We start from the raw sequence: 26327 nt of genomic DNA on the forward strand, positions 1-26327 counted from the left end.
GTTCTAGACCAGCCTGGGCAACATAGTGAGACCTCTTCTCTGTGAAAAATAAAGAATTAGCTGGGCATGGTGGTGCATGTCCTGTAGTCTCAGCTACTTGGGAGGCTGAGGCAAGAGGATGGCTTGAGCCCAGGAGGTCGAGGTTACAGTGAGCCATGATCATGCCACTGCACTTCAGGCTGGGCAACAGCGCAAGATCCTATCTCAAAAATAAAAATAAAAAGCACGATGCTAAGGTGATAGTTTGAAAGTGGCACCCACAGCCAGCTTTTGTAAGTAATTTAGCTCCTCGTTGTTCTTGATGGAGGCAAGGTGGGGTTAAAATGATAAAGTTCTGTTTGAGAATTTTGACTTTGCCTGAAAGTGATCAACAGATCTTGACATGCTGTCCAATCTTCCCAACAGGACCTTACAAATTACATATCTTAAGTGTCAGACTTTCTGATGTCTCTGAAATTTTCTGGGAACCCTGCTTTCTAGGAATCCAGATGTAATTGTTCTGTACTTTGAGAAGGTCCTGCTGCAAGCTTTAATAGAGGATGAACTAATGGAAAGACTTAAGGAGATGAGGTATGCCACATTAGGTGCCTAAGTAAGGAAAGAGAAATGTTAAGAGTAGCATCCAGGGTCCCTTTTTTGATATTGTTGCTGTTGCTGGGCCCGCTGTAAGGTTGGATCCACACTACCCTGATAGTCCTGTTCCTAAGGAAAAAACAACCGCAGCTTTCTGGAGGGGAGAACTGCTCAACTTCTACCATATTTTTCTTTCACAAAAATACAAATATGGCTGCGCTGTTGCTTAACCTACTGGACAAAGGCATCTTGCCATGGCATTGGACTTGGTAGCCCGAGGCTGTTTTCAAGAATGTAAGGCAGAAAATAAAATAAAATAACAAAAAAAGAGACTGGGCGCAGTGGCTCACGCCTGTAATCCCAGCACTTTGGGGGGCCAAGGCAGATGGATCACGAGGTCAGGAAATTGAGACTATCCTGGCTAACATGGTGAAACCCTGTCTCCACTAAAAATACAAAAAATTAGCCGGGCGTGGTGGCGGGCGCCTGTAGTCCCAGCTACCAGCTACTTGGGAGGCTGAGGCAGGAGAATGGTATGAACCCGGGAGGCAGAGGTTGCAGTGAGCCGAGATCGCGCCACTGCACTCCAGCCTGGGCGACAGAGCGAGACTCCGTCTCAAGAAAAAAAAAGAAAAGAAAAGAAAACAAACAAACAAACAAACAAGAATGCAAGGCATTGTTAACCTCTGGATCTTTGCCGTTGCATGGCCATGCACATCAACACAATGGTAATATTAGACCATAATTATTGCATATGTAGCATGTGGCAGGTATGTGCTAAAACACATACCGTGCCTATACTTTGGACAACAAATGGCACCTTTAAATCACAGCCACTGTGGTTGATCCCTCAAGGCCAGTACCACTCCCATAGTAATAATAATGACTACCCTCCCTACTGAGCTCCTAGTATGTTCCAGGCCCTGTGCCATTATCTTACTTAACCCTCCATTATCTTACTTAACCCTCACATGGATCCTAAGTTAGGGGTTATTTTGCCATTTCAGAAAAAAAAGTCTGAAGTTCAGAGGCCCAGTAACCTGCCTAAGAGAGTAAGGGAATTCAGATTAAGGTCTTTTGACTTTATGCTATCTCTTGCTAGTCCAGATTCTACCGTCAGGGACTGTGGACTCCAGGAAGCTGTCTTACAGTTTGTGCTTGTCCTGGCTCTTTTTGGCAGCTCTCTTCTGATGGTCATCGTGTGTCCTTCATTGTGTCCCCATATGCAGTGCTGGTGACCATTTTGCTCAATCTTTTGGCCCAGAAGCCTGAAAGAGCAGTGTTAACTACCTGCTATAGTACAATCACTGTGCCTTGGTTATTGTTTGATGGATGCAGTAACTGGAAAACAGCCATTTAACTGTCAGAAAATAAATGTTGAAGCTCTATTTTGAATTTTAGTACTTATTTACAAATAGCTACCCATTTAAGATGGTAAGCATCATTCTTTTCATTGAACACTTAATCTCATCAAATGAAAAGATGAAAAATAGAAATACATATCATTAAACCATCCTCTCACATACTTTAACCTTTCAGAGAACATGTATTTTCACCCAAGGTAGACAGCAATGTTAAGGCAAAAAAGTAGCGGGTTGGTTAAAGTTTAGTTTATTTGATCTGAATGAATGCCTTTTTGCTAGTGTTTTCCAATACATTATATCATTTCTGGAATGAGAAGTACTCGTTGTAGTAGATGTTTTGATGATGATCAGGAAACTATATTAGGGAAAAGCAGGAAGATATTTAGTTCAATATTCCAGATAAGATGGTTAATAAATTGTGTACTAAAAGTAACTGTACTTATTTTAAAATATCTTAACTCTCACTGTTTTTCTCTACTTCTAGAGGAAAAGTGGGTGTTTCCCCAATGTGATAGTGTATTGGGTTAATAATGCAAATTGTCTTTGTGACACTTTCTGCATTGCTTTGTGACAACTTCAGCTTTCATAATCTAATACAGTCAATATTCGTTTCTGTAAATAACACTGAAATGAAGAGGAGATTGCCATTGTCTACATAAACCAATCAATAATCTTTGTGGCCCAGGTTGCTTCAGCTCTTAAATTTTCCCAATGCGAAACTTTGAAGAATGTTTAAGTTGTTTAAACACTGTCAACAGTCTGTAACACATCTAGTGTCAGCTTATTCTAGGAAGGTTTTTACTATTCACCAAGGAACTACTCATTACCTTTGTTAGATTGTGCTTACAGTGCAAGTTTTGACAAGACAGTGTGCAGTTCCAAGCCTGAGCCTCTCAGATGAGTACTGAGGATACACCTTAGTACTGAGGATACACCTTAGTGGTGTTTCCTCTACCTGATCCCTTCTCTTTCTGAGACTATGCCTATTTACACATTCGTAGAGGATTCACATTGATATGCTAAATTCACTCATTGCTTAATATTTATATTTATGTATTTGACAGAAATATATATTTACAGAGCAAAATCTACTCTGTACCAGATATTGTTCCAGGCTGCAGATAGAGTGGTGAACAAATGATCAAAATTTCTACTGTCATGGTCCTTCTAATCTAAAAAGAGAAGACAAGTAAACAAGAACAGTAAATAAATATTAGTTAACATTTTTGCCTGTATCCTTCATGGATCTTGTGAATAGAATCCCTCTTCTAATTCTGGTTTAGTAGATCCTGATTCTTATATAATAGGCTCCTGACTGGTTTCTACAGTGAGCAGCTTTTATGAATTTTGTGAATTTGACATGGTTTTATTGGGGAGATTATATCTGATCTGTGAAATTAATATAAATTAATCATATCGTTGTGAACCTTAAAGGTAGATTCTTAAATGGCATCAGCTAGATATTTTTATGCTTGATCTTAGCCAAAAAGCCAAGAAGCAATAGCTAGATATGTTTAAAACGTTCTATTTATCAGTTGGGCGCAGTGGCTCATGCCTGTAATCCCAGCACTTTGAGAGGCTGAAGCAGGAGGATTGCTTGAGCCCAGGATTTTGAGACTAGCCTGGGCAACATAGTGAGGCCCCCATTGCTACAAAAAAATTTTTTTTAAATGTAATTTTAAAAATAAATAAAATAAAACATTCTCTTTATCAGTTCTTCTCTTCTGCATGGCATAAGGGAAGCAGCTGGACCTGACTGCCAAGTGGATTGATTCATTACTTGCATTAGTAAATAAGATGCTCCATCAGTATGAGTGTGTTTCATTGAGTTGTGGAGATCTTTTGTTAAATTTTGCAGTGCTATGTGTTGCAGAAATAATGAAAATGTTGGATTCCATTTTTTTTTTGCTTTCCGTGAGTTTCCCACACATCATAATGCAGGTAGGGTGAGGGGTATGGAGAGGGAGAACCCAGCCAGAAATGGAGCAAGGCATTTTGCAGAGGCTACGTCAAAGGAGAAATTGACAATTACATGCATTCTCACGTTCTTCCTGCTTTTCACATCCTCTCTAAATAAAAGTAGAGACTATAAATATATACCACCCATTTGTTTTTAGAGAATGGTGTGATAAAGATTTATTTAAAACAACATAGACTTTGCTGACAGTAACAGCTCAGCAAGCATTTTTTTTTTCTTTTTTTATTAGTTCTATTCTTCCCACAGCCCTTTACTCCAGGTTTCTATGCCAACGACTGAAATCAAAGGCTTTTCACAATGTGTATGTTCTGGAATACTAAGTAAATTTTGTTGTTGCTAAGAGGAAAACTTGGTTTTAGCCAGCAGGCCATGCAGAAAGCAGAGTTTGTCTTAATGCTTACCAGATATAACCCCTCACTTCTAATAGAGTTTCACCCATGGCTTATAGTAGAATTTCTTTTGGATAAGGGACATTTCATTTGAAGTTTCTTTTAGCACCTTGTCCATACCCACTCACAGAAGACGTTTCTTTTGTCTTCAAAGAAGGCTACATTTTCACTTTCAATCCCTCTCAGAAGGAAACTCAAGAAGCAGAAAGTGTTAAGTCCTTGTAGGGGTGTTACTTGTTGTATATTTGCCTCCTTTCTTTTAAACACCTGAATTCATCCCTCCTGATTCCATGCTATTAATATTGCCTTCCATCTGTAATGTACCAATACATGTTTTACCTCACTTGAGCTTCCCAATGGTCCTAGGAGTAAACAGCATTATTTTTCCCAACTCAGAGAGCGTAGGAGCCAAAGTGTGGCTTTCCAGCTCTGAGCGCAGTGTTCTGTGGGTTACATCACTTTGTTTTTTATTCCAAAGTTAACTTGTGAACCCTTCTAATAAACTGCTCCAAGATATGACAAAAATCACTTTATCCCAAAAGGCTCTGGAGTTGTAAGATGCCACTTTGGAAACAGGGACTCCTGTGGATATAGGTGTGGTCGTTCATGGGAGCTGTATGTGACACAGTTCACAGTTCACAGTTCACAGTTCACAGTGGTTGTACATGGGAGCTGCATGTGGCACAGTGGCTTCTTCTCTTCTCTTGCACCCTGAACTGTAGTCTGAGAGGTCCTCTGGCCTTCAGTGAGCACCTGGCACTAAACAGCCCCCAGAGTGTCCCAGTTAGGCTTAGCAGGCTGAAGACCACAGATGGATTCTATTATTTTATTAAAATACTAAGTCTGGAGGTCTAAGGCATGGTTTGAAATTGCTGGCTATATATTCTTTTTGTTAAATGATCCATGTAAACTTATTATTCAAAGTATGGCCCAAGTATTGGCCAGTATTTTATGTTATGCCATTATATCCTGCCTGATTAGGATTTGAAGTGGTTCTTGACAAGTATTACTAATTTGGATAAGTCAGGGTAGAAGATAGAAAAAACAAAACAAACAAACAAACAAAAAAACACCAGTTAGGTAAGGACAAGCAAGCGGTGACAGGCCTGTGCTCATGGTAAGAAATTATGTTTTGATGATAGAAATGAGGTAATACAGGAGGGATTGCTTTCTTATCTCAATTACAATTCTGAGTAGGTTTTAAAAGCAGAGAGGCTAAAAATGTTTACCTATTTTCAGTTTGATCTATCCAGTATCCAGTATAAGAATATATGAAGATAGCTGGTAAAAAATTAGTTTTTAGTAACTTTCATTCTTTTTTCCCCCCTCGCTTTGAAAAGACTTCATTTGCTGCTTGTGAGTTCCCAGAGAGCTTAATGGCAGAATCCCTCTTAAAGCTCTGTACTGTTTAGAGAGCTAGGTCAGCATTAGTCATCTCCTCTCAGAGGCTCCTTCTTCCTATAAACTCTCAGGGTTACATCTCAGATTTGGTTTCAAAAATATAAAGTTTCTACTCAGCGACAACCCAATATATAGCAAAATAAGTTAATTATTAGATTTTTTCTTCCACTCATTTTGTTTTCTTTTTAACAAATGGTAAAGTGCACTAACATAAAATTTATCATCTTCACCATTTTTAGGTGTACAGTTAATTCAGTAGCATTAAGTACATCCACATTGTTGTGCCACTGTCACCGCCCATCCATCCAACAGAACCCCTCTCATCTTCCTTCCATTCATTTCTAATAGGGACTAATTCACTACAGGAATTGTTTTCTAACCATTCATTGAGAAGTAACCTAGCATCACCCCCCAACTGGCAGCATAGAAAGGGAGTTAAGTCAGACACAAAGGATTTCTCTCACACTCAGGCTGAGGGACTTTGTGATCACACATAATCATGTAGGGCCTCAGCATTTGGGTTAATGGCCAAAAGAACTTTGTGAATGGAATTAAACATCATATGAGCAGCTTCCTCAAGAGAAATTGCTCCAGTCTGCATGATAACTGAACTCCTGGAGGTTCTGACCTTTCAGGTTAGAATGTAGTTGTCTCTCGGAGGTTAAAATCTCCTCCTTCCTCCTTGCTTTCTACTTCCTTCCTATTTCTTCTCAGCAACCCCTGTCCTCACCCCAGTGGCATGCACATTACTCCAGTCAGAAGACTCAATTATTGATCTTTAACTTTCAAACTTTTGCAAAGTAGCCTCTAACAGTTGAAATCTTAAACAGCCTCTAACGTCCAATGAATCCCATATCTAGTCCATTCTGGGCACTTCCTGAAGAAGGGAAATTCAGTTGTCCCATGATCACATGTTGAGCCAGCTAGAAAACCTTTTCTGTCATTGCCTCATCCTGCCACCTAATAGGATCGATGCTGCCATGCAGCCCTCTGTATCACGTGCAGACTCAAACCTTTTTCATTTCTATGTCAAATTCAATGAACAGATACCTTTTGAAAACCTACTGGGCCACAGAGTTTTAGTAAGTGGCTGTTACTCCTACTTTAGAGATAAGAGAAAGTTATAATAATGAGAGTGGTTCAAGGTCCTACAGAAGTGAGAAAGAAAGAGGGACAGACATAAAAGCCTAGTTAATTACTAACCTTTGCAAACACAGAGCTTCAAACCGAAAAGAGACACATAATGATAATAATGTCAATACCTGATATTTGACAGTCCAGTACTATTTTCATAGCACTTCATTTTAGTTTTTGCTTTGTGTTTGGGTTTTATGCAACCAGAAGAAGAAAATACTTGATGGAATCACAGAAAGCTTGAGTGTTAATTATAGTTCAGTGTAGTGAATGCTTTGATCCTGAAGGCTGTGAAACTGAGTTGTTTTCATTTAGAAGACTTCTCATGTCAGGTTTTTCAAACAAAGAGAATGATTAGTAAACTATTCAATTACCTTTCATTCCCATAGCTCTTCTGTAATTTGTAAGACTCAAATGATACACACTGAACCTTGGGCTGAGATTTAGTTTTATGTATTTGCCAAAGTACACAGTAGCCTAGTTTCCATAGCCATATCTAGCAGATAAATGTCTCTGAAAAAAAAAAATCAGGCTTCAGAGACAATGGGAGGAAATCACTGTGGCTCACACTTGCGGACCAGCAATGGGTGACAAAAGTGGACCCTGGGACACAGACATGGGTGCAGTCACTAATTGACATCATTATTTGAACATCCACCAGTGGAGTAGCCCTGAGTATCTGTGACTTTTCCCAATCTGTAAATTAAAAAAAAAAAACAAAAACTATTCTGATGTTTAAATGCTGGGAAGATGGTGCTAAGAGCATAATGACTCTTAGTTCATCCACCCTTTCATTCCATGCCATCACCCTATCTCTGCCATCATGGTTATAAAGCCATCACTGAAGTAACTTCATCCAGTAGCAGGGGGCAGGGCCACATCCTCCCAGACACTGTGATACACAAGGTGAACGCACTCACTTAACAGCTTAGCTGACAAGAAGCTCTGCTTTGCCCTTGGCCCTCTCTACCAGCTCTGATATACTTTCTCACTGCACTGTCTTGTTAGGAGGAGGACGGGCTGAGGGCAGAAACTCCGCGTGAAGCCCATGATGCACTTGCAATTTTAGCTAGATGTACAAGCAGTTTCCTTCCTTTCTCCTATTTGATTCGGTGTTGTGGAATGTGCCCTTTTGTCCAGAAGGGATACAAATGAAATTGTATTCCCATGTGTAACATTTGGAAAATAAATATTCTGGTTATCACAGCTTCTCTTTCATTGCATATTTTCCTGTGTTATGTCATGCTTCTGCCAGTGCAAGCCAGAATGTGAAGTATGCCTAGGGGAATATTTCTCAAGTTTTTTCTAAGCAACATTAATCTTAAAAATACTTTGCAAAAACAGGGCATTTGGTGGTCAGATAAATTTTGGAAGTGCTCCGTATTCTATCCCTGTCTTTGATAGTCAAGGTGCCCGTTAACAAATTAGGAGTCCTAGGAAGCCTGGCAATAAAAAAGACTATTGAACACAAACCAAGATTTCCCAGACTTACGACCATGGAAACTATTTTCATATAACACCTGTAAAGATCAGAGTAAGAGATGCTAACACAGGAGATGTTTTTAGAGATTTAGGTTCACAAATTATCAAAACTACTCAGGAATAAATAGAAAATTGAATAGACCTATAATAAGAAAAGAGATTGAATTAGTAATTTAAAATATCCCACAGAAACAAACCCAGACACAAATGGCTTTACTGGTAAATTTTACCAAAAGTTTAAAGAAGAATTAATACCAATTCTTTATAAATTCTTCTAAAAAAATACAGGAGGAGGAAAGATTTCTCAATTCATCCTGTGAGGTCAGTATTATCCTGAATAACAAAACCAAAGACATCACAAGAAAACTACAAACCAATATCCCTATATAGAGATGCAAAAATCTTCAAGAAAATACTAGCAAACTGAATCTAGCAATATATTAAAAGGTTATACACCATAACTAAGTAGGATTTATTCCAGGAATGCAAGGTTAATTTAACATACAAAAAGTCCAGTAATGTAATGCACCACCATATTAATAGGATGAAGGACCAATAGCACGTGATCATCTCAACAGACAGAGCAGAAACATTTGACAAAATTTAACGCCCTTTTATGATAAAACCACTAGAAAAACTAAGAATAGAGGAGAACTTCCTCAACCTAATAAAGGACATCTACAAAAAACCCACAGCTACCGTAATACTCAATGGTAAAAGATTGAAAGCTTTCCTTCTCAAATCAGGAGCAAGACAAAGATATTTACTCTGGCCACTTGTATTTAACATTGTACTAGAGATTTTAGCCAGGGCACTTAGGCAAGGAATCCAAAAAAAAAAAAAAAAAAGAAGAAAAATTGTATTTGCAGATGACATGATCTTGTATATAGAAAATCCTGATACTGACTAAAACAACTCATAAAACTGTTAAACAAGTTCATCAAGGTTGCAGGATAGAAGATCAATATTCAAAAATAAATTTTATTTCTATACAGTAGCAATGAACAGTCTGAAATGAAATTAAGAAAACAACTTCAGAAAATAACTTCACTTAAAATAGCATCAAAAAACAATAAAATACTTAGGAATAAATGTAACCAAAGAAGTGTAAGACTTACATACCTAAAACTACAAAATATCATTGAAATAAATTAAAGATGTAAATAAATGGAGGCATCCTGTGTTCATGGGCTTAATATTGTTAGGGTGACAATATTTCCCAAATTGAACTATGTTTTTAACACAATCTCTTTCAAAATCCAAGAGACCCATAATAGCCAAAGCAGTTTTAAAAGAGAAGAACAAATTTGAAGGACCCACACTTCCTGATTTCAAAAATTACTATGAAGCTAGTGTGCTAAAACAATGCATACTTGTATAAAAACAATGTGTACTTGTATAAGGATAAACATATTGGTAAATGGAGTAGAACTGTGATTTCAGAAATAAACCCTTACATTTATGGCCAATTGATTTTTGTCAAGGGTAGCAAGGCAACTCAGTGCAAAAAGTGAAGTAAGTTATTTCAACAAATGGTATTGGAACAACTGGATATCCACATGCAAAATAATGAAGTTGGACCTCTTCTCACACTATACACAAACATTAACTCATTTTAGACCTAACTACAAGAGCTAAAACTGTAAAACTCCTAGAAGAAAAAATAATAAATCTCTGTGAGTTAGGCAGTGATTTATTTGATGATACTGAAAGCACAAGCAACAGAAGAAAAAATAGATAAATTGGTCTTCATCAAAAAAAGTTTTTGAAGTGTTGTCATTTGCATACCATCAAGAAACTGAAAAGACAATCCATAAAATGGAAGAAAATATTTGCAAATCATATATCTGATAAAAGGACTTGTATTCAGAATGTGTAAAGAACTCTAACAACTCAATAATAAAAAGACAACCCAATTCAAAAATGGACAAAGGACTTGAATAGATACTTTGCCAAAAAAAGATATGCAGATGATCAATAAGCATCAGAAAAGATATTAGGGAAATGCAAGTCAAAACCACAATGAGATATCACTTCACACCTAACAGGGTGGCTGTAATAAAAAAAGCAGACGTTAGTAGGAGTTGTGCAGGATGGGGCGACATTGGAACCCTCATCCATTGCTGGTAGAAGTGTAAAATGGTGCAGCCACTTTGGAAAATAGGTTGGCAGTTCTTCAAAATGCAATGTGAGAGAAAGAAAAGTGACTACTAATAATTAAGGGCTTCTTCCTGGGGTAAAGAAAATGTTCTAAAATGAGATGTGGTGATGGTTGCATGCTCTGTGAATATACCAAAGACCATTGAATTGTACACTATAAATGGATGAATTATAGGATATGTGAATGATATGTTAATAAAGCTGTTAAATAGCCTTTTGTCCTCACAGTGTGATATTTTCATCTTTTTTCACACTTCCCATTTCTCCTGAGTTAATGGCATCTGTGAAAGAGGAAAACTATTTTTTAAAAAAACTCTGTCATTATCTTTAATTACAAAAAAGCTGCCAGAAGCACTCATTATTGTTTCTATCTTAACTGTTTTGTTTGTAATTTCTGTATATAACTAGAATCCCTTGGAAAAGACGACATGAATTTCTTTTAAAACCCTTCACTGTTGGGGCCAGGCACAGTGGCTCATGCCTATAATCCCAGCACTTTGGGAGGCCAAGACAAGAGGATCACTTGAGCCCAGGAGTGCAAGACCAGCCTGAGCAATAAAGTGAGGCCCATCTCTACAAGAAATAAATAAATAAATAAAAATACAAAAATTAGCCATGCATAGTGGCACACACCTATAGTCCCAGCTTATTTGGGAGGCTGAGGCTGGAAGATCACTTAAATCTGAGAGTTTGAGGCTGCAGTAAGCTGTGATCACAACACTACACTCCAGCCTGGGTGACAGAGAAATATCCTGTCTAAAAAAATAAATAAAACTCTCATTGTTGATGATATATCATCATTTATATCTGAGTTTAATGGTTCTCTTTTTCCAGAGATGGGACCGCACAACTCAGGCGCCCATTGCATTGGTAGCTGTACAAGTCTTGAGACAGAGGCTGAGAATCTGAAATATCAGGTCATAAACAAACACATAGGAATGTGCTGCCAGCCCTTGAAATGATGTGAGAGGTTATAGATAATTTGGTATTTGTAAACATGGAGCAGAGGCATGAAAAATGTAAACCATAAGACTGTGCAAATATAATAACAAATGTGAGGGTGGATAAGTTCCCCAGGGAAATGGGAAAGGGGTGGGCAGAAGGAAAGGAAAAGGCTAAGGATCAGACTCTGGGGGATTCAGTGGATCATAGAAGGAGGGGTCTTGGGGCACTAGGCTGAGACTTGGGACAACTAGCACTATCTGATGGGGTGGTATCAAATTCAGCCAAGTGCTGATGGGATGGATACATCCCTTCATATCTGGCTAAAAGGAGCTCATTGGTGACCATAGAGAAAAGGGCACCCATGGACTTTTGAGGATACAAGTCAGATTTTAGAAAACAGAAGGATGTGAAGGCAATGGGGGCATCATTTGAGTGGGACTGTTAAAAGAATGCAAAGAGGATGACAAATGAAAAGAATAGATGTCTCCATGTAGGTTGTGAAGGCTTTTTGTAGATAGAGTGAAGCTATGTATGTTTGAAGAGAGCTTGGATACCTGCATTTGGAAAGAGGAACATAATGCTTTTGTTAACTATTAATACAACACAAAACTGCCATCCTATTTAATGGATCTCTTCTTAGAGATTTTAAAATTTAAAGCATTGTTATAAACTATAGAAAATAAATCAAAAGATTCATCTTACAGGCTTTGTCACAAAACAATGGGGCTAGAAGGGTCTCAAGGTATTCATATAAGCTGGACAGGCATATTTCTAAATTAATCTGGAAGATAACTCTTTATCTTGAAGATGATTAAAGAAGGCTATTTGGCAGCTTCCCCAGTGACCTATGATACTCTAATAACGCTCACTTCCTGTTGCTTAACTCAAACATAAAAGTACAGAGAGATGAAACTCTCTAATGTGGCAATCAGGAAATGCTATTTTGCTTACTATAAACTTAACTTATCTTATAGAACCAACAATAAAGAATTATGTGGGAGCCATAAACTGCTATCTCCTGGCAATAGTCTTCTGTTGTTATGAACATTAGCAGATTGAAGATGTAGTTTCTCAAAGGGACTTAAGTGTTTGGGGGCACGGTTCCAGGGACATTGCGTTCTGCTTGACATAAACAGTTTCTGCTGTATCAAAGACACTGCCCTTTAGAGATTAATGGCCACTTTGGAAAACTAGTAAGCTTTCAGAGTGTAGGTACAAAATGAACTTGACCATTACACTAGATTTTTTTTCCTTTTATTTTTAAAGAGCAGTAATCATTTGGAAGTATTCCCAGAGCCCCTGCTTCACTCTCTTAGGTCATGAAGGCATTCCTTACTGAGAAGTGGCTTAATATTGAGAAACTGCTGACACCTTCGTGAGAAAACTATAGAATCACATTTTGGAGACTGAGAGGGTCCACACTGTCAGGCAGTTCTCACTCAGCCAAGAGACATCTTCCAGGCACCCCTACTGCACTACTTTAGAGATTCGCACATGCGAAAGTGTTCCGCACATACGTGCATTTATTTTTAGCAGGTTTGGGTTTTCTGTGAAATGAGAACAGAGAAGCCAGAAACTGATAGGGGTAAAACTAATTGATGAAATCCTTTATCAACAGCAAAGAAGTTTATGTTTTGGGCCTTTATGGTCTTCTTGGTTTTTTTGTTTTTTTTTTTTTCTTTTTTTGAGACAGAGTCTCGCACTGTCACCTAGGCTGGAGTGCAGTGGCACGATATCAGCACACTGCAGCCTCTGCCTCCAGGGTTCAAGCAATTCTCCTGCCTCAGCCTCCTGAGTAGCTGAGATTAGAGGTGTCCACCACCACGCTCGGCTGATTTTCTTTTTTTTTTTTTTGTATTTTTTGTAGAGATGAGCTTTTTTGTTTGTTTGTTTGTTTGTTTGAGATGGAGTCGTGCTCTGTCGCTCAGGCTAGAGTGCAGTGGCATGATCTTGGCTCACTGCAACCTCTGCCTCCCGGGTTCAAGTGATTCTCCTGCCCCAGCCTCCCATGTAGTTGGGATTACAGGCACCCGTCACCATGCCTGGCTAATTTTCCTATTTTTTTTTTTAAGTGGAGACAGGGTTTTGCCATGTTGGTCAGGCTGGTCTCGAACTCCTGACCTCAGGTGATCTGCCTGTCTCGGTCTCTCAAAGTGCTGGGATTACAGGTGTGAGCCACCGCCTCTTCTTTTAAAATATTCCGTGGTTCCCATTTCTAAAATGATTGCCAGGCCAGATTTTCCTCTTTCCTTGAACTCTTTTCTTCTCCTGCCACCTCTGTTTATCAAGGCTCAGATCAAGGGGTCTTTGGACCTTGTGTGAAATCATACTCAAGTTGGCATCTTTCTGTGAAGAACTTCATTAGGAATGTGGGACACATTTTGTTGAGTTATATTTATAATACTTTTCTTTATGTTCCCAGACTATTGAGAATATTTATTTATTTATTTATTTGTTTGTTTTTAAGACAGAGTCTTCCTCTGTCGCCCAGGCTGGACTGCAGTGGCACAATCTTGGCTCACTGCAACCTCCGCCTCCTGGGTTCAAGCAATTCTCCTGCCGCAGCCTCCTGGGCAATACTTATGTTTTTTAATAAAATTTTTTTCCAAAGCAAAGATCAGTTTTGCATTAGACTGTTCCTTGACTATACATGCATTTTACAGAGGAAAATGTAGATTTTTCCAGATTTCAGTTAAGGGAGGAATTATAACAAGGACCAGCTGCTCTGAGGCTGCCCCTGAGCTATTACTTAACTTCAGTCCCTCTCTTCTCCATAGCTATTTTTGTTTTCTATGTAAAATACCTTTGCCCATTTCTCTCAGGGTATGTATTAGCCTTTTCCAAAGTTGTTTATGTTCCCTCAGTGGTCGTCTTCCACCCCTGAAGCATCTTAAGTCTCCATTTTTACTCCTCAGAAACAGAAAAGGTACGCGTGGAAGATTTCTAAGTTTCACATTTCAAAGTTCTCTTTCTTTTGGGAAAGAGAAAGTTGGGAAGTTTAAAAATGCCTTTAGAACAAACCTATCTCCACATTCCATCAACTGTACAGGAGGCAGGAAAGTATGTTTTATGAGCAAAGGCTTTGGGAGCAGGAAATTTCCATTCTATGATGTACTAGCTACTGCTGCTGGGCTTTAGTTTCCTTATTTATAAAATGGAAATATCAGTAGCGCTTGCCTTCACAGGATTGGAGTGAGCATTGCGTGAGATAATGCATTTAAAGAGCTTTAGCCAGTGTCAGGCATGGAGAAGGATCTCAATAAATGTTAGTGATGATGGTGGTGATGATGATAAAGGATTTGGAGTCTCAAAAAGTTGTATTGCAGTGCTACAACGTAACATTTTCAGATAAGAAACAAGATCACATATTCTGCCAAGGTTATTTGAATTTGCTATGTGGAAGGGAAAAGTACTTCTCTGTCACTTAATGGCCACCATACATTCTTACTCAGGAGGTGTGCATACACGTGCTTGTGATGTCTCGTGTCCTTGCCCTGATGGTCAGGAGTTTTGTTTTAGCCCTTTAAAAAATCCAATACAGCTCTCAATATTCTGCAGTGCATGCAGTAGACTTTCTACAAGTAAATTATTTAATTAAAAAATCAAATTATCATGCAAGTTATACTGGTAGAAAAGATGTGGCCTTATGAACATTTACAAGACATTTATTTTTAAAGTAAAAGAAATTAAATGAGCAAATAAGGCCTTATAAACTACCTATTTCTGGTCTATTTCCTAGGGACTCACCTCACCCTTGCTTTTCTTAGCACTTTGGCTGTTACACAATGAAATGAAGTTAATAGTTTCTAATGATGAATGAGCCATCTTCATGTTAGAGGTCTTGGTACCAAGCAATAGAAACCAATTCAGGCTAACAAGAGGGAATGTACTGAAAGGAAAGGAGAAGACCTACAGAACTGATGTGAGGCTGGAGGACCACACTTGAGAATGAGCAAAGAGCGTGAGAGCTCTGGCAAGTTAGGGGCAGGAACCATAGCCATGGTCTTTGTAGCAGGAAGCATCTGCTCAGCACTTGGCCATGGGGAAAGAAAATCCACAGTCTACTCTCTTCTCTACGTGGGTGACCCACTCCATGGCCAGAGTCCTCTGAGAGTGTGTGACTGGCCAAACTCAGATAACAGGCTCACAGCCAGGCTATACCAGGAGCTGGGGATAGGGGTGTAGAGATTTAAAAAAAAAAATCTAACTTATAATTTTCTGTAATGGGAGCTGGTAGCTGGGACCATCCTCCCTACAGCTATACAGAAAAGAAGAGAGGCAATTTCCCAGAAAGAAACCAGGATACCACCAGGAAAGGGGAATGGATGCTTGGCAGCCCACAGTGGCAAGTGCCTGATATTCCACACTGCTTATAATCTGATTCTTTAATCAGGCATAGTGTGTAGTCTAGCCAGTCTTTATTAAGCCTTTGTAGACCTTAAAAAACAGCATGAGATATTCCGCTTTGCTATTCTTGTCCTATATGTGGTCTAAAGACGGTCCTCCACGTCATCATCCTGCTCTCGTCTCAGTGGGAACAGCTTTCTCAAGAGATTAGATGGGAATTCAGGAGTTGAGAATATTGTAGCACCAGCATTAGATACTAGGATGTGCTACCTTTTTTTATGTATAATTTCCAAATAAATAGAAATAAATGTAAAGCTATTATTTACTGTAAATTAAAACCAGCCAACACAGCACCATGGAGATTCTGCACATTTTATTAAATTGGGGCCTGTACAGGTATAATATATTCAGTTCCCATCAAAGGGAATGTTTCTGACACAGTGGAGGGTCTGGTTACTTTGAAAGTCTTAGGTTGGTTGCTTTATTGTTGTTTTAGAATACCATTCAAATTTAAGGTATTACTCTTTTTGATTGATTCTGTTTGCTTTTATGTTCTAGGGGAAAACGTATCCATTTCGGGGCGCCTTTCCACCAGTATGGAATCCCATTGCGTATTTGGATTACAATAATCTGTGGCGGACAATAGATAACATGGGGAAGGAGGTAAAATGTGTGTTCAGTTTGCACATGACCCATTACTGAAATAACAATGGCAACCATTTTATATCCTTCCATAGTGCAGGGAACATTGCTCCGGACACCAATGCATATCATTTCCAATGTACCCAAACTGCAAAGTTGGCCGTGTTTCCACTTGACAGATAGGAAAAATGAGTGCCCAGAGATTATGTAATTTACTCAAGACCTCATAGCAGGGAACCAGCATACCAACCCACTCTCTTATACAAATGCCTATGTGCCTTCAACTCTATGCTACTGAGCATTTATATGACATTTTTGCCAAGTGTCTCTACTTTACAGTTGTCTGTCTGTCTGTAATGCCATTTTAGATAGTAAAGGAGGGAAGGACTTGCCACCCCAAAGCTTTTAAACTTAGTCTTAGGCTCTGTAATATCAATCTCTCAAACTTGAATTTGGGACATAAAATGGGTATTAGCTTTCAATAATAATGATGATATTATCATTATAATAATTACATATAAATTTGTGCATAGACATATATAATATTATCACTATTATTATTGTTTTGGCAATGGCATTAGGACATAGAATCCAAGGAACTCTACCCCACTCCCTGTCTCTTCCTAAGAAGAGGCCCTTCCTGAGAAGAGGTGGCAGTTACCATCAAACCTGAGTGGGGACTTCCTTTCTCTACAGATTCCAGCTGATGCACCCTGGGAGGCTCCAAATGCTGCTGAATGGGACAAAATGACCATGAAAGAGCTCATTGACAAAATCTGCTGGACAAAGTAAGTAGACTTTACCATTCAAAATTTACTTTTTAATCTTCCCTTCTTGTCTTTTATATCTTGCCTTGAACTGCAGTGCTTTTCTTAACAACTTACAGAAAAAAAGTTAAGAGGAAACCTAGTAATCTTTCAGTCAGTAGCAATGTTGAGGGCACCTCAAAGTAGGTTAGAACAGAAAATGAATCTAAAAATTAACAAACTTAGGTGAATGAAGTAGAATTTCTTTTAATGAAAGCGTTGTGTGATCTGCAATAAAATCAGTAATTGTGTTTTCATATTCTGGAAAGGTTGCCTACAAAAGCAGTTTGAAAAGATATTTTTAAAAAATGTGATACATTTACACCATGGAATACTATGCAGCCATAAAAAAGGATGAAAGCATGTCCTTTTCAGGGACATGGATGAAGCTGGAAGCCATCATTCTCAGAAAACTAACACAGGAACAGAAAACCAAACACCGCATGTTCTCACTCATAAGTGTGGGAACTGAACATTAAGAAGACATGGATGCGGGGAGGGGAACAACACACACTGGAGCCTGTCAGGGGGTGGGAGGAGGGAGAGCATCAGGATAAATAGCTAGTGCATATGGGTCTTAATACCTAGGTGATGGGTTGACGGGTGCAGCATACCACCATGGCACACGTTTACCTATCTAATAAACCTGCACATGTACCCCAGAACTTAAAATAAAATAAAATGATAATCCCATATAGATGTAGAATACTGGGACATGAGAGGAAAGCTAGTCTGTAATAATAAAAATGTTTTTAATTAGACTATGTGTTATTAGTTTATGTGGGGCCTACTATGTGAAGGCACTATACCAGGCACTGAGGAATGGGGGTGAACTTCTTAGGAATAGCCCTTACCCTCGTGGAGTTTATGTTCTTCTAGCAAGCAAGACTGACCTTGAACACAATTACATAATGCTAGGAGAGTTCCTGTAACAGGGAGAACCTTACGTGGTCTGAGGGTAAAGGAAGCATTCTTTGATGAAGCAATCTTTAACCTGAAACTAAGGAGTTAGTACATCAACTAAGAGTGAGCCGCAGGGGCAGAGGGGAGTCAGAAAAGGTGAACAGTGTAGGGCGATGGTATCTTCCAGGAATGACACACAGGGACAGGAGAGAGAAAGGAAGAGTGGATGAAGTTGGGGGGATAGTATCTGCCAGGAATAAGCCATGGGGCAGGAGAGAGACAGGAAGGGTGGATGGTGTGGTGGAAATGGTACCTTCCAGGAGTGACCCATAGGGTTGATAGTAGTGAGGCAGATGGTATGATCTAAGAATGACACTCAGTGTCAAAGGGAGAGAGGGAAGGTTGGACAGTGGTGGTGGGAGGAGGGAATGATAGCTCCCAAAAACTACCCACAAAAGCAAGAACGGATAAAGGGATAATGGAGCAAGATGGGTGGTGTTTTAGGAATGATCCACAGAAACAAGGGGAGATGGGGACTGGAAGGGTGGATGGCATTGGGGGATTTTATCTTCTGGGAATGAGCCAAGGGGATTAGGGGGAGATAGGAAGGAGTGATGGGATAGGGATAGGAAGATAGTATCTTCCAGGTATGATCCACAGGTTCAGAGGGGAGACAAGTATAGTGGATAGTGTTTGCCATGAATGAGCCACCAGAATAGTGGGGGAGACAAAAAGGGTTGATGGTGTGGTGGGATGGTATCTTTTATGAATGACCCCAAGGGGCAAAAGGAAGACAGGAAAGGTGGATGTTGTGGGGGTATCATCCTCCAACAACCCAGAGGTGTAATGAGGAGACAGGAGGTATAGATGGTATTACCAGGGTATGTCTTCCAGAAATGAGCCACAAAGGCAGGAATGAGATAGGAAGAGTGAATGGTGTGGCCTGGTTGCATCTTCCAGGAATGCCCCCACAGTGTTAGGGAGTAGGGAACAAGGATGGATCCCTGTGGGGGTATGGTATCTTCTAGGAATGGCCCACAGGGTCAAGGGGAAATAGGCAACATTAGATTGTGTGTGTGTGTGTGTGTGTGTGTGTGTGTGTATGTGTGTGTGGTGGGGAGGTGGGGTGGGGTGGGGGAGAATGAAATTTTCCAGCTATTTCTCTATCTCTGGGGAGAGAAATGGAAGGTTGGTCTGTGTGGATGGAGATGGTATCTTCTAGGAATTACCCAAAAGGTCAAAGGGGAAAACAGAAGGGTGGATGTCTTAGGGGAAGGGGAGTTTTCCAGCAATGACCCGGAAGGATGGTGGGGAGACAGGAAACATAGATGGTGAGGCAAGATGATGTATTCCAGAAATAACCCATAGGGCAAGGGGTAGATACAAAGGTGGATGGGGTGAGGGAGATCATCTCTTCCAGTTGTGACCCACAAGGATAGAGGGAACATAGGTAGTGTAGATCATTTGGCAAAATGGAATTTTCCAGGAATGGTCCACAGGGCAGAGGGTACATAAGACGTTTTGGTGGTGTGGCAGGATGGTATCTTCCAGGAATGAGCCACGCTGGCAGTGGTTGAGGGGAGAAAGGAAGGGTGGATGGTGAGGGGTCATGGTTTCTTCCAAGAATGACTCATAGGATTGTACAGGAATGACCCAGAGGCGTAGCACAGGGAGAGGAAACATGACTGGTGTGGCAGGATATACCTTCCAGGAATGGTCCACAGGAGCTAGGGGATGCAGGGAAGGTGGGCTTGTTTGCAGGCATGGTTCTTCCTGGAGTAACCCAAAGGGTCAGGGGTGAGTCAGGAAGGGTGGATATTAGGCCGCAGGTAACTTCCAGCAATGACCAAAAGAGGTGGGAGGAGACAGGAAGTGTGGAAGGTGACCAGGATGGTATTTCCAGGAATGACCCTCAAGAGTTGGGAGAGACAAGTAGGATAGATGATTTGGTGAAGTGCTATCTTCCAGGAATGAACCAAAGGGGCAGAATAAAACATGGTACATTGTGTTTAGAGAGATGGAATCTTCCAGGAATGAGCTACCCTGGTGGTGTTTGGGGGGAACAAGGAAAGGGTGGGTATAGTATCTTCCAGGATGACCCACAAGGCCAAGGGGGAGAAAGGACAGGGTGGATAGTGTGTTTGTAGGGGGAGGGCATGTTACTTTTCAGGGATGTGACACAGGCACTGTGGGAACACAGAGAAGGGTAGATGTTTTGTGGAGGAGGTGGTATCATCTCGAAATGACCCAGAGGGTTTAGAAAGGTGTAGCAGGATGGTATCTTCCAGGAATGAGCCACGTGGTTGGTGGTGGGGGAAGATGGGTGGTATAGAGAGATGGTATCTTCCAGGAATGACCTACAGGGGCAAGGGGGTGACCTGAAGGGTAAAGGTTGTGGAGGGGGATATCTTCCAGTAATCAGCCAAAAGGGTAGAGGGAGATAGAAAGTAAAGATAGTGAGGCAGGATGGTATTTTCTAAGAATGGTCTTCAGGATGTGTGGGGTTAAGTAAACAGGAAAGGTGGATGGTGTAGGGAGATGGTATCTTCCAGGAATGAGCCACTGAGGTAGGGGTGAGACAGGTAGGTAGATGGTTTCATGGAATGGTATTTTCCAGGAATGAGCCATAAGGCAGGGGGTAGATATAAAGGATGCATGGTATGGAGGAGATGGTATCTTCCAGGAATGAACTACAAGATTGAGGAAGGAGGGAAATGATGGATGAGCTAGGTGGATGGGATCTGCCAGGATGGCCCACAGGGCCAAAAGAAAGACAAGACAGAGTGGATAATGTAAGGGGGATAGTATCTTCCAGGAATATGACACAGGCAATGCAGGGAGGCAGGAAAGGGTAGCTGTTTTGATGAGGGAGTGGTATCATCCCTAAATGACCCAGAGCGGTAGAGGGGAGACAGGATAGTTGAATGGCAGGATGGTATCTTCCAGGAATGAGCCACGGTGACAGTGGTGGAGGTGGGAGACACTAAGGGTGTATGTGGATGGTATCTTCCACAAATGACCCACAGAAGTCAGGAAAATAAGTTTAGGCAAATGGTATCTCCTAGGAATGTGCCAAAAAGGTAGTGGTAGGGGGAGATGGGAACAGTGCATATTTGGGGGTGATACCATGCAGGAATGAGCCAGAGGGGGTAGTGGGGAGTCAGGAATCATGAATGGTGTGGCAGGATATATTTTCAAGGAATGACCCACATGAGCTAAGGGGACACAGGGAATGTTGGCCTGACTGGGGACATGGTATCTTCCTGGAGTGACTCAAAGGGTTGGGGGGAGATAAGAAGGGTGGATGTTGTGGGGAATACATTCCAACAATGACACAGAAGGATGGGGGGAGACACCAAGTGGGGAAGGTGAGGCAGGATGGTATTTTCCAGGTATGACCCACAAGGTTGGGAGAGTAAGAAAGATGAGTGATGGTGGGGGGAAATGGTATCTTCCAGGATAATCCTTAAGGGTAAGGGTAAACAGGACAGGGTGGATAGTGTTGAGGAGGTTATATCTTTCAGGAATGTGACTTAGTCTCTGGGGGGAAACAGGGAAGGGTAGTTGTTTTGTGAGGGAGTGATACCAAAATGACCCAGAGGAATAGTAGGGAAATAGGACAGTTGCATGGTGTGTCAGGATGGTATCTTCCAGAAATGAGCCACACTGGCAGTAGTGGAAAGAGACAAGAAAGGTGGATGTTATCATTCAAGATGATATCATTCAAGAATGATCCAGAGGAATAGGGGAGAGACGGGAAGCCTGACTGGTGTGGCAGGGTATGTCTTCTGGGAGTGAGCCACAGGTGTGGGAGAAGTCAGTCAGTGTAGATGGTTTGGTGGAATGAAATCTTCCAGGAATGACCCACAGGGTCATGGGGGAAAATTGAAGGGTAGACGTTGTGGATGGAGATATCTTCCAGCAATGACCTAGAGGGATAGGGGAGACAGGAAATGATGATGGTGTGGCAGGATGGTATCCTCCAGGATTGAGCCACACTGGTGGGATTGTGGGGGGCATGGTATCTTCCAGGAATGACCCACTGGGGTCGGGGGAAGACCGATAGGGTAGATGGTTTGGCAGAATGTTATTTTACGGGAATGACCTACAGGGCAGAAGATAGATAGGAAGGATGGATACAGTAGAAGAGATGGTGTGTTCCAGTAATGAACTGTAGAATTCGGGGAGGGGGGGATTGATGGATGAGGTAGGGAGATGGTATCTTCCAGGATGACCCACAGAGCCAAGGGGGTGACAAGGCAGACTGGGTAATATAAGGGGTATAGTATCTTTCAAGAGTGTGAACCAAGCACTGCAAGGAGGCAGAGAAGGGTAGATGTTTTAGGAAGAAGGTGATATCATCACAAAATAACCAAGAGGATAGCAGGAAAATAGAATGGTTAAATGGTTTGGCAGGATGGTATCATCCAGAAATGAGCCAAAATGACAGTGGTGGGGGTGGCAGAAGGTATGGGTGGATGGTATCTTCCAAGAATGATTCAAAGAGACAGGGAGAGACAGGGTACATTTTGTTTAGAGAGATGGTGTCTTCCAGGAATGAGACACCTGGGTGGTGGCAGGGGAAAACAGGAAGGGTGGAAGTGTGGGGGGATGATATCGTCCTGGAATGAGCCAGAGGATTAGTGTTGGGGGGGTTATATCAGGAATGTGACAAAGGCTCTTCAGGGACACAGGGAAGCCTAGATGTTTTAGGGAGGGTGTGGTATCATCCCGAAATGATCAGAGGGGTAGTGGGGAGATACAGTGGTTGCATGGTGTGGCAGGATAGTATCTTCCAGGAATGAGCCACAACTGTGGGTGGTGGGGGAGACCATCAGGGGGATGTTGGCTGGCATGGTAGCATTGTGGAATGACCCAGAGGGACAGGGCAGAGAGAGGAAGCATGAATGGTGTGCCAGGATAATAGTCACAAGGGCAGTAGGGAAGCATGAAGAGTGGATGGTGAGGTGGGATGGTACCGCCCAGGAATGGTCCACAGGAGCTAGGGGATGGAGAGAACATTGGCTTGTTGGCAGGCATGGTTTTTCCTGTAGTGACCCAAAGAATTGGGAGTGGTGGGGGAGATAACTTCCATCCATGACCCAGAGGAGAGGGAGGAGACAGGAAGTGTGGAAGATGACCACGATGGTATCTTCCAGGGATGACCCAAAGGAGCAGAGGGACACAGGGTGGATTGTGTTTTGAGAGATGGTGTCTTTCAGGAATGAGCCACCCTGGTGGTACCTGGGGGAAACACAGGAAGAGATATGTGGAGATGGCATCCTCGGGAAGGGTAGATGTGGTTATATCATCTCAAAATGACCCAAAGGGGTAGGGGAAAATAGGAAGGTTGGATGGTGTCCTAAGATGGTATCTTCCAGGAATGAGCCACACTTGCAGTAGTGGGGGTGGAGACAGGAAGGCAGGTGAATGTGGATGGTATCTTCCTGGAGTGACCCACAGGGGCAGTAGGTAACAGTGGATTGGGTTTAGAGAGATGGTATCTTCCAGCAATCTGCCACAAGGGTGGTTAGAGGTCCGGGGGATATTGGAAGGGTGGATGGTGTGGCAGGATGGTATCTTCCAGGAATGAGCCCTGGCATGTGGGTGTTTTGGGGGATTGTATCTTCCAGGAATGGACCACAGGGGTAGATGGCAGACAGGTAGGGTATGGCAGAATGATATTTTCCAGGCATGACCCACAGGGCAGGGGATAGAGAAGAAGGATGGATGTTGCATTGGAGATGGTATCTTCCGGGAATGAACTACGGAACTGGGGAAGCGGGGGAATGATGGATGAGGTAGGAGAATGGGATCTTCCAGGATGGCCCGGAGATCCCAGAGGGAGTCAAGGCAGGGTAAATAATGTAAGAGGGGATAGTATCAGGAATATGACACAGGCACTATAGGGTGACAGGGAAGGGTAGACGTTTTGGGGAGGAGGCAGTATCATCCTGAAATAACCCAGAGGGGTAGTGGGGAAACAGGAAGGTTGGATTGTGTGGCAGGATGGTATCTTGCAGGAATGAACCACACTGGTGGTGCTTCGGGGGGACACAGGACGGGGGATGGTATCTAACAGAATGACTGACAGGGAAGAGTGGATAGTTTTGTGTAGGGGTATAGTATCTTTCAGGAATGTGACATAGGCACTGTGGGAAGACAGGGAATGGTAGATGTCTTAGGGAGGGGGTGGTATCATCCAATGTGACTCAGGAGTAGGGGGAAATAGAAAGGTTGGATGGTGTGGCAATATGGTATCTTCCAGGAATGAACCACACAGGTGGTGACTGGGGGAGGCAGGAAAGGTGGGTGGTGTTGGGAGATGGTGTCTTCCAGGAATGACCCGCAAGAGAAGTGGGAGACAGGGTGGATTAGCTTTGGAGACAGCCACAGGTGCGGTGGCTGGGGAGACAAGAAGGGCAGATGGTGTGGAAGGATGGTATCTTCCAGAAACAACCCACAGGGATACGGGGAGACAGGAGTTTAGAGAGATGGTACCTTCCAGGAATGAGCCACATGGGGAGTGGTAGGGAGAGACAGGAAGGATGGATGTTCTGGGGGGTGGTATTTGGGAATGACATAGCTGGGAATGGGGGAGACAGGAAGACAGGAATGCTGTAGCAAGATACATCTTCCAGGAATGAACCACCAGGGCTTGAGGGAAGACATTATGATTGGATAGTGTTGGTACATGGTATATTCAAGGAATTAGCCATAGGTTTAGAGGGGAGACAGCAAGAGTAGATGGTGTGGAGGGAATATCTTCCTCTAATGGCCGACAGGTGCAAGGGGGAGATAGGAGAGATTAGTGTTGGGGGAATTATATCTTCCGGGGTTGTGACACAGGCTCTGGAAGAGACAGTGAAGGTTGAATCTGGTTGTGGGGTGGGGGAGGGGGGAGGCAATGATATCCCCAAATCACCCATAGTATTAGGGTGATATAGGAAGATTGGATGGTGTAGGCAGATGGTATCTACTAGGAATGACTCTCAGAGTCAGTGGGGACATATGAAAATAGAAAATGTGTTTGCAGAGATACTGTCTTCTAGGAATGAGACACAACTGCTGAGAGGAGGCAGGGAAGGGTGTACGTTTTGGGGGCAATAGTACTGTCCAGAAATGAACCAGAGGAGTAGCAGCTAGACAGGAAGAGTCAATGGTGTGTGGCAGGATGCTACCTTCCAGAAATGACCCACAGGTACGTGGGGAGACAGGAAAGGTTGGATGATGTGGGGAGAATGGTATCTTTCAAAAATGCCTCAAAGTTCGCAGGGGAGTGGGGAGACAGCGACAGGTAGATGATGTACAGTGATGGAATCTTCTAGGCATAGAGGACAGGGACAAGCATTTGTGAAGGCCTTGAAGTGAGGATATTGGCATGTTTGAGCAACTGAGTGGACAGTGTAGCTGGACCATAGTGATGACAAGAGCAAGTGGTATAAGGGGAGTTTGGAGGACTGGTCTAGAGGCTGATAGTGCAGGATCTATTGGCCACATTCAAGATTTGTCCTTTCTCCATTGAAGGTCATTGAAGGGTTATGAGCAGAGGGTTTTTTGAGTTTGGCACTTTTAAAAGACCTCATTGGCTATAGTGTGGAGGATACAAGAGGGGATGCAGGATGACCAAGTAAGAGCCACCACTGCTATAGCCTGGACATATTGGTAGCCTGGACCAGGGCTGTGGCAATGAAGATGGAGAGGAGAGGATGGGTGTTGAAACAAGCATATTGACGCTTAGAGAGAACCTGGATTAGCATACTTGGAGCTAACTCATAATTTCTTTTTTTTTTAATTATACTTTAAGTTCTGGGGTGCATGTGCACAACGTGTAGGTTTGTTACATAGGTATGCATGTGCCATGTTAGTTTGCTACACCCATCAACTCATTGTTTACATTAGGCATTTCTCCTAATGCTATCCCTCCCCAAGCCCCCAATCCCCTGACAGGCCCTGGTGTGTGATGTTCCCCTCCCTGTGTCCATGTGTTCTTATTGTTCAACTTCCACTTATGAGTGAGAACGTGTGGTGTTTGGTTTTGTCTTCTTGTGTTACTTTGCTGAGAATGATGGTTTCCAGTTTCATCCATGTCCCTGCAAAGGACAGGAACTCATCCTTTTTTTATGGCTGCATAGTATTCCATGGTGTATATGTGCCACATTTTCTTTATCCAGTCTATCATTGATGGGCATTTGGGTTGGTT

The 26327-nt window shown here is 41.9% G+C and overlaps 1 protein-coding gene across 2 annotated transcripts in view; it reads left to right on the forward strand.

Annotated features, from left to right (window-relative positions):
- Positions 1-26327, forward strand: part of MAOA (monoamine oxidase A) — an 86519-nt gene that overhangs the window by 34411 nt on the left and 25781 nt on the right. For both annotated transcript variants that reach the window (XM_011938653.1, XM_011938651.1), the window contains 2 exons: positions 16332-16436; positions 17112-17203. In XM_011938653.1, the coding sequence (XP_011794043.1) occupies positions 16425-16436; positions 17112-17203 (104 nt within the window). In that variant the 5' untranslated portion in view covers positions 16332-16424. The remainder of the gene's footprint in view (positions 1-16331; positions 16437-17111; positions 17204-26327) is intronic.

This window comes from Colobus angolensis, unplaced genomic scaffold (genome assembly GCF_000951035.1).
Source record: "Colobus angolensis palliatus isolate OR3802 unplaced genomic scaffold, Cang.pa_1.0 Scaffold176, whole genome shotgun sequence".
NCBI classification, from domain to species: Eukaryota; Metazoa; Chordata; class Mammalia; order Primates; family Cercopithecidae; genus Colobus; species Colobus angolensis.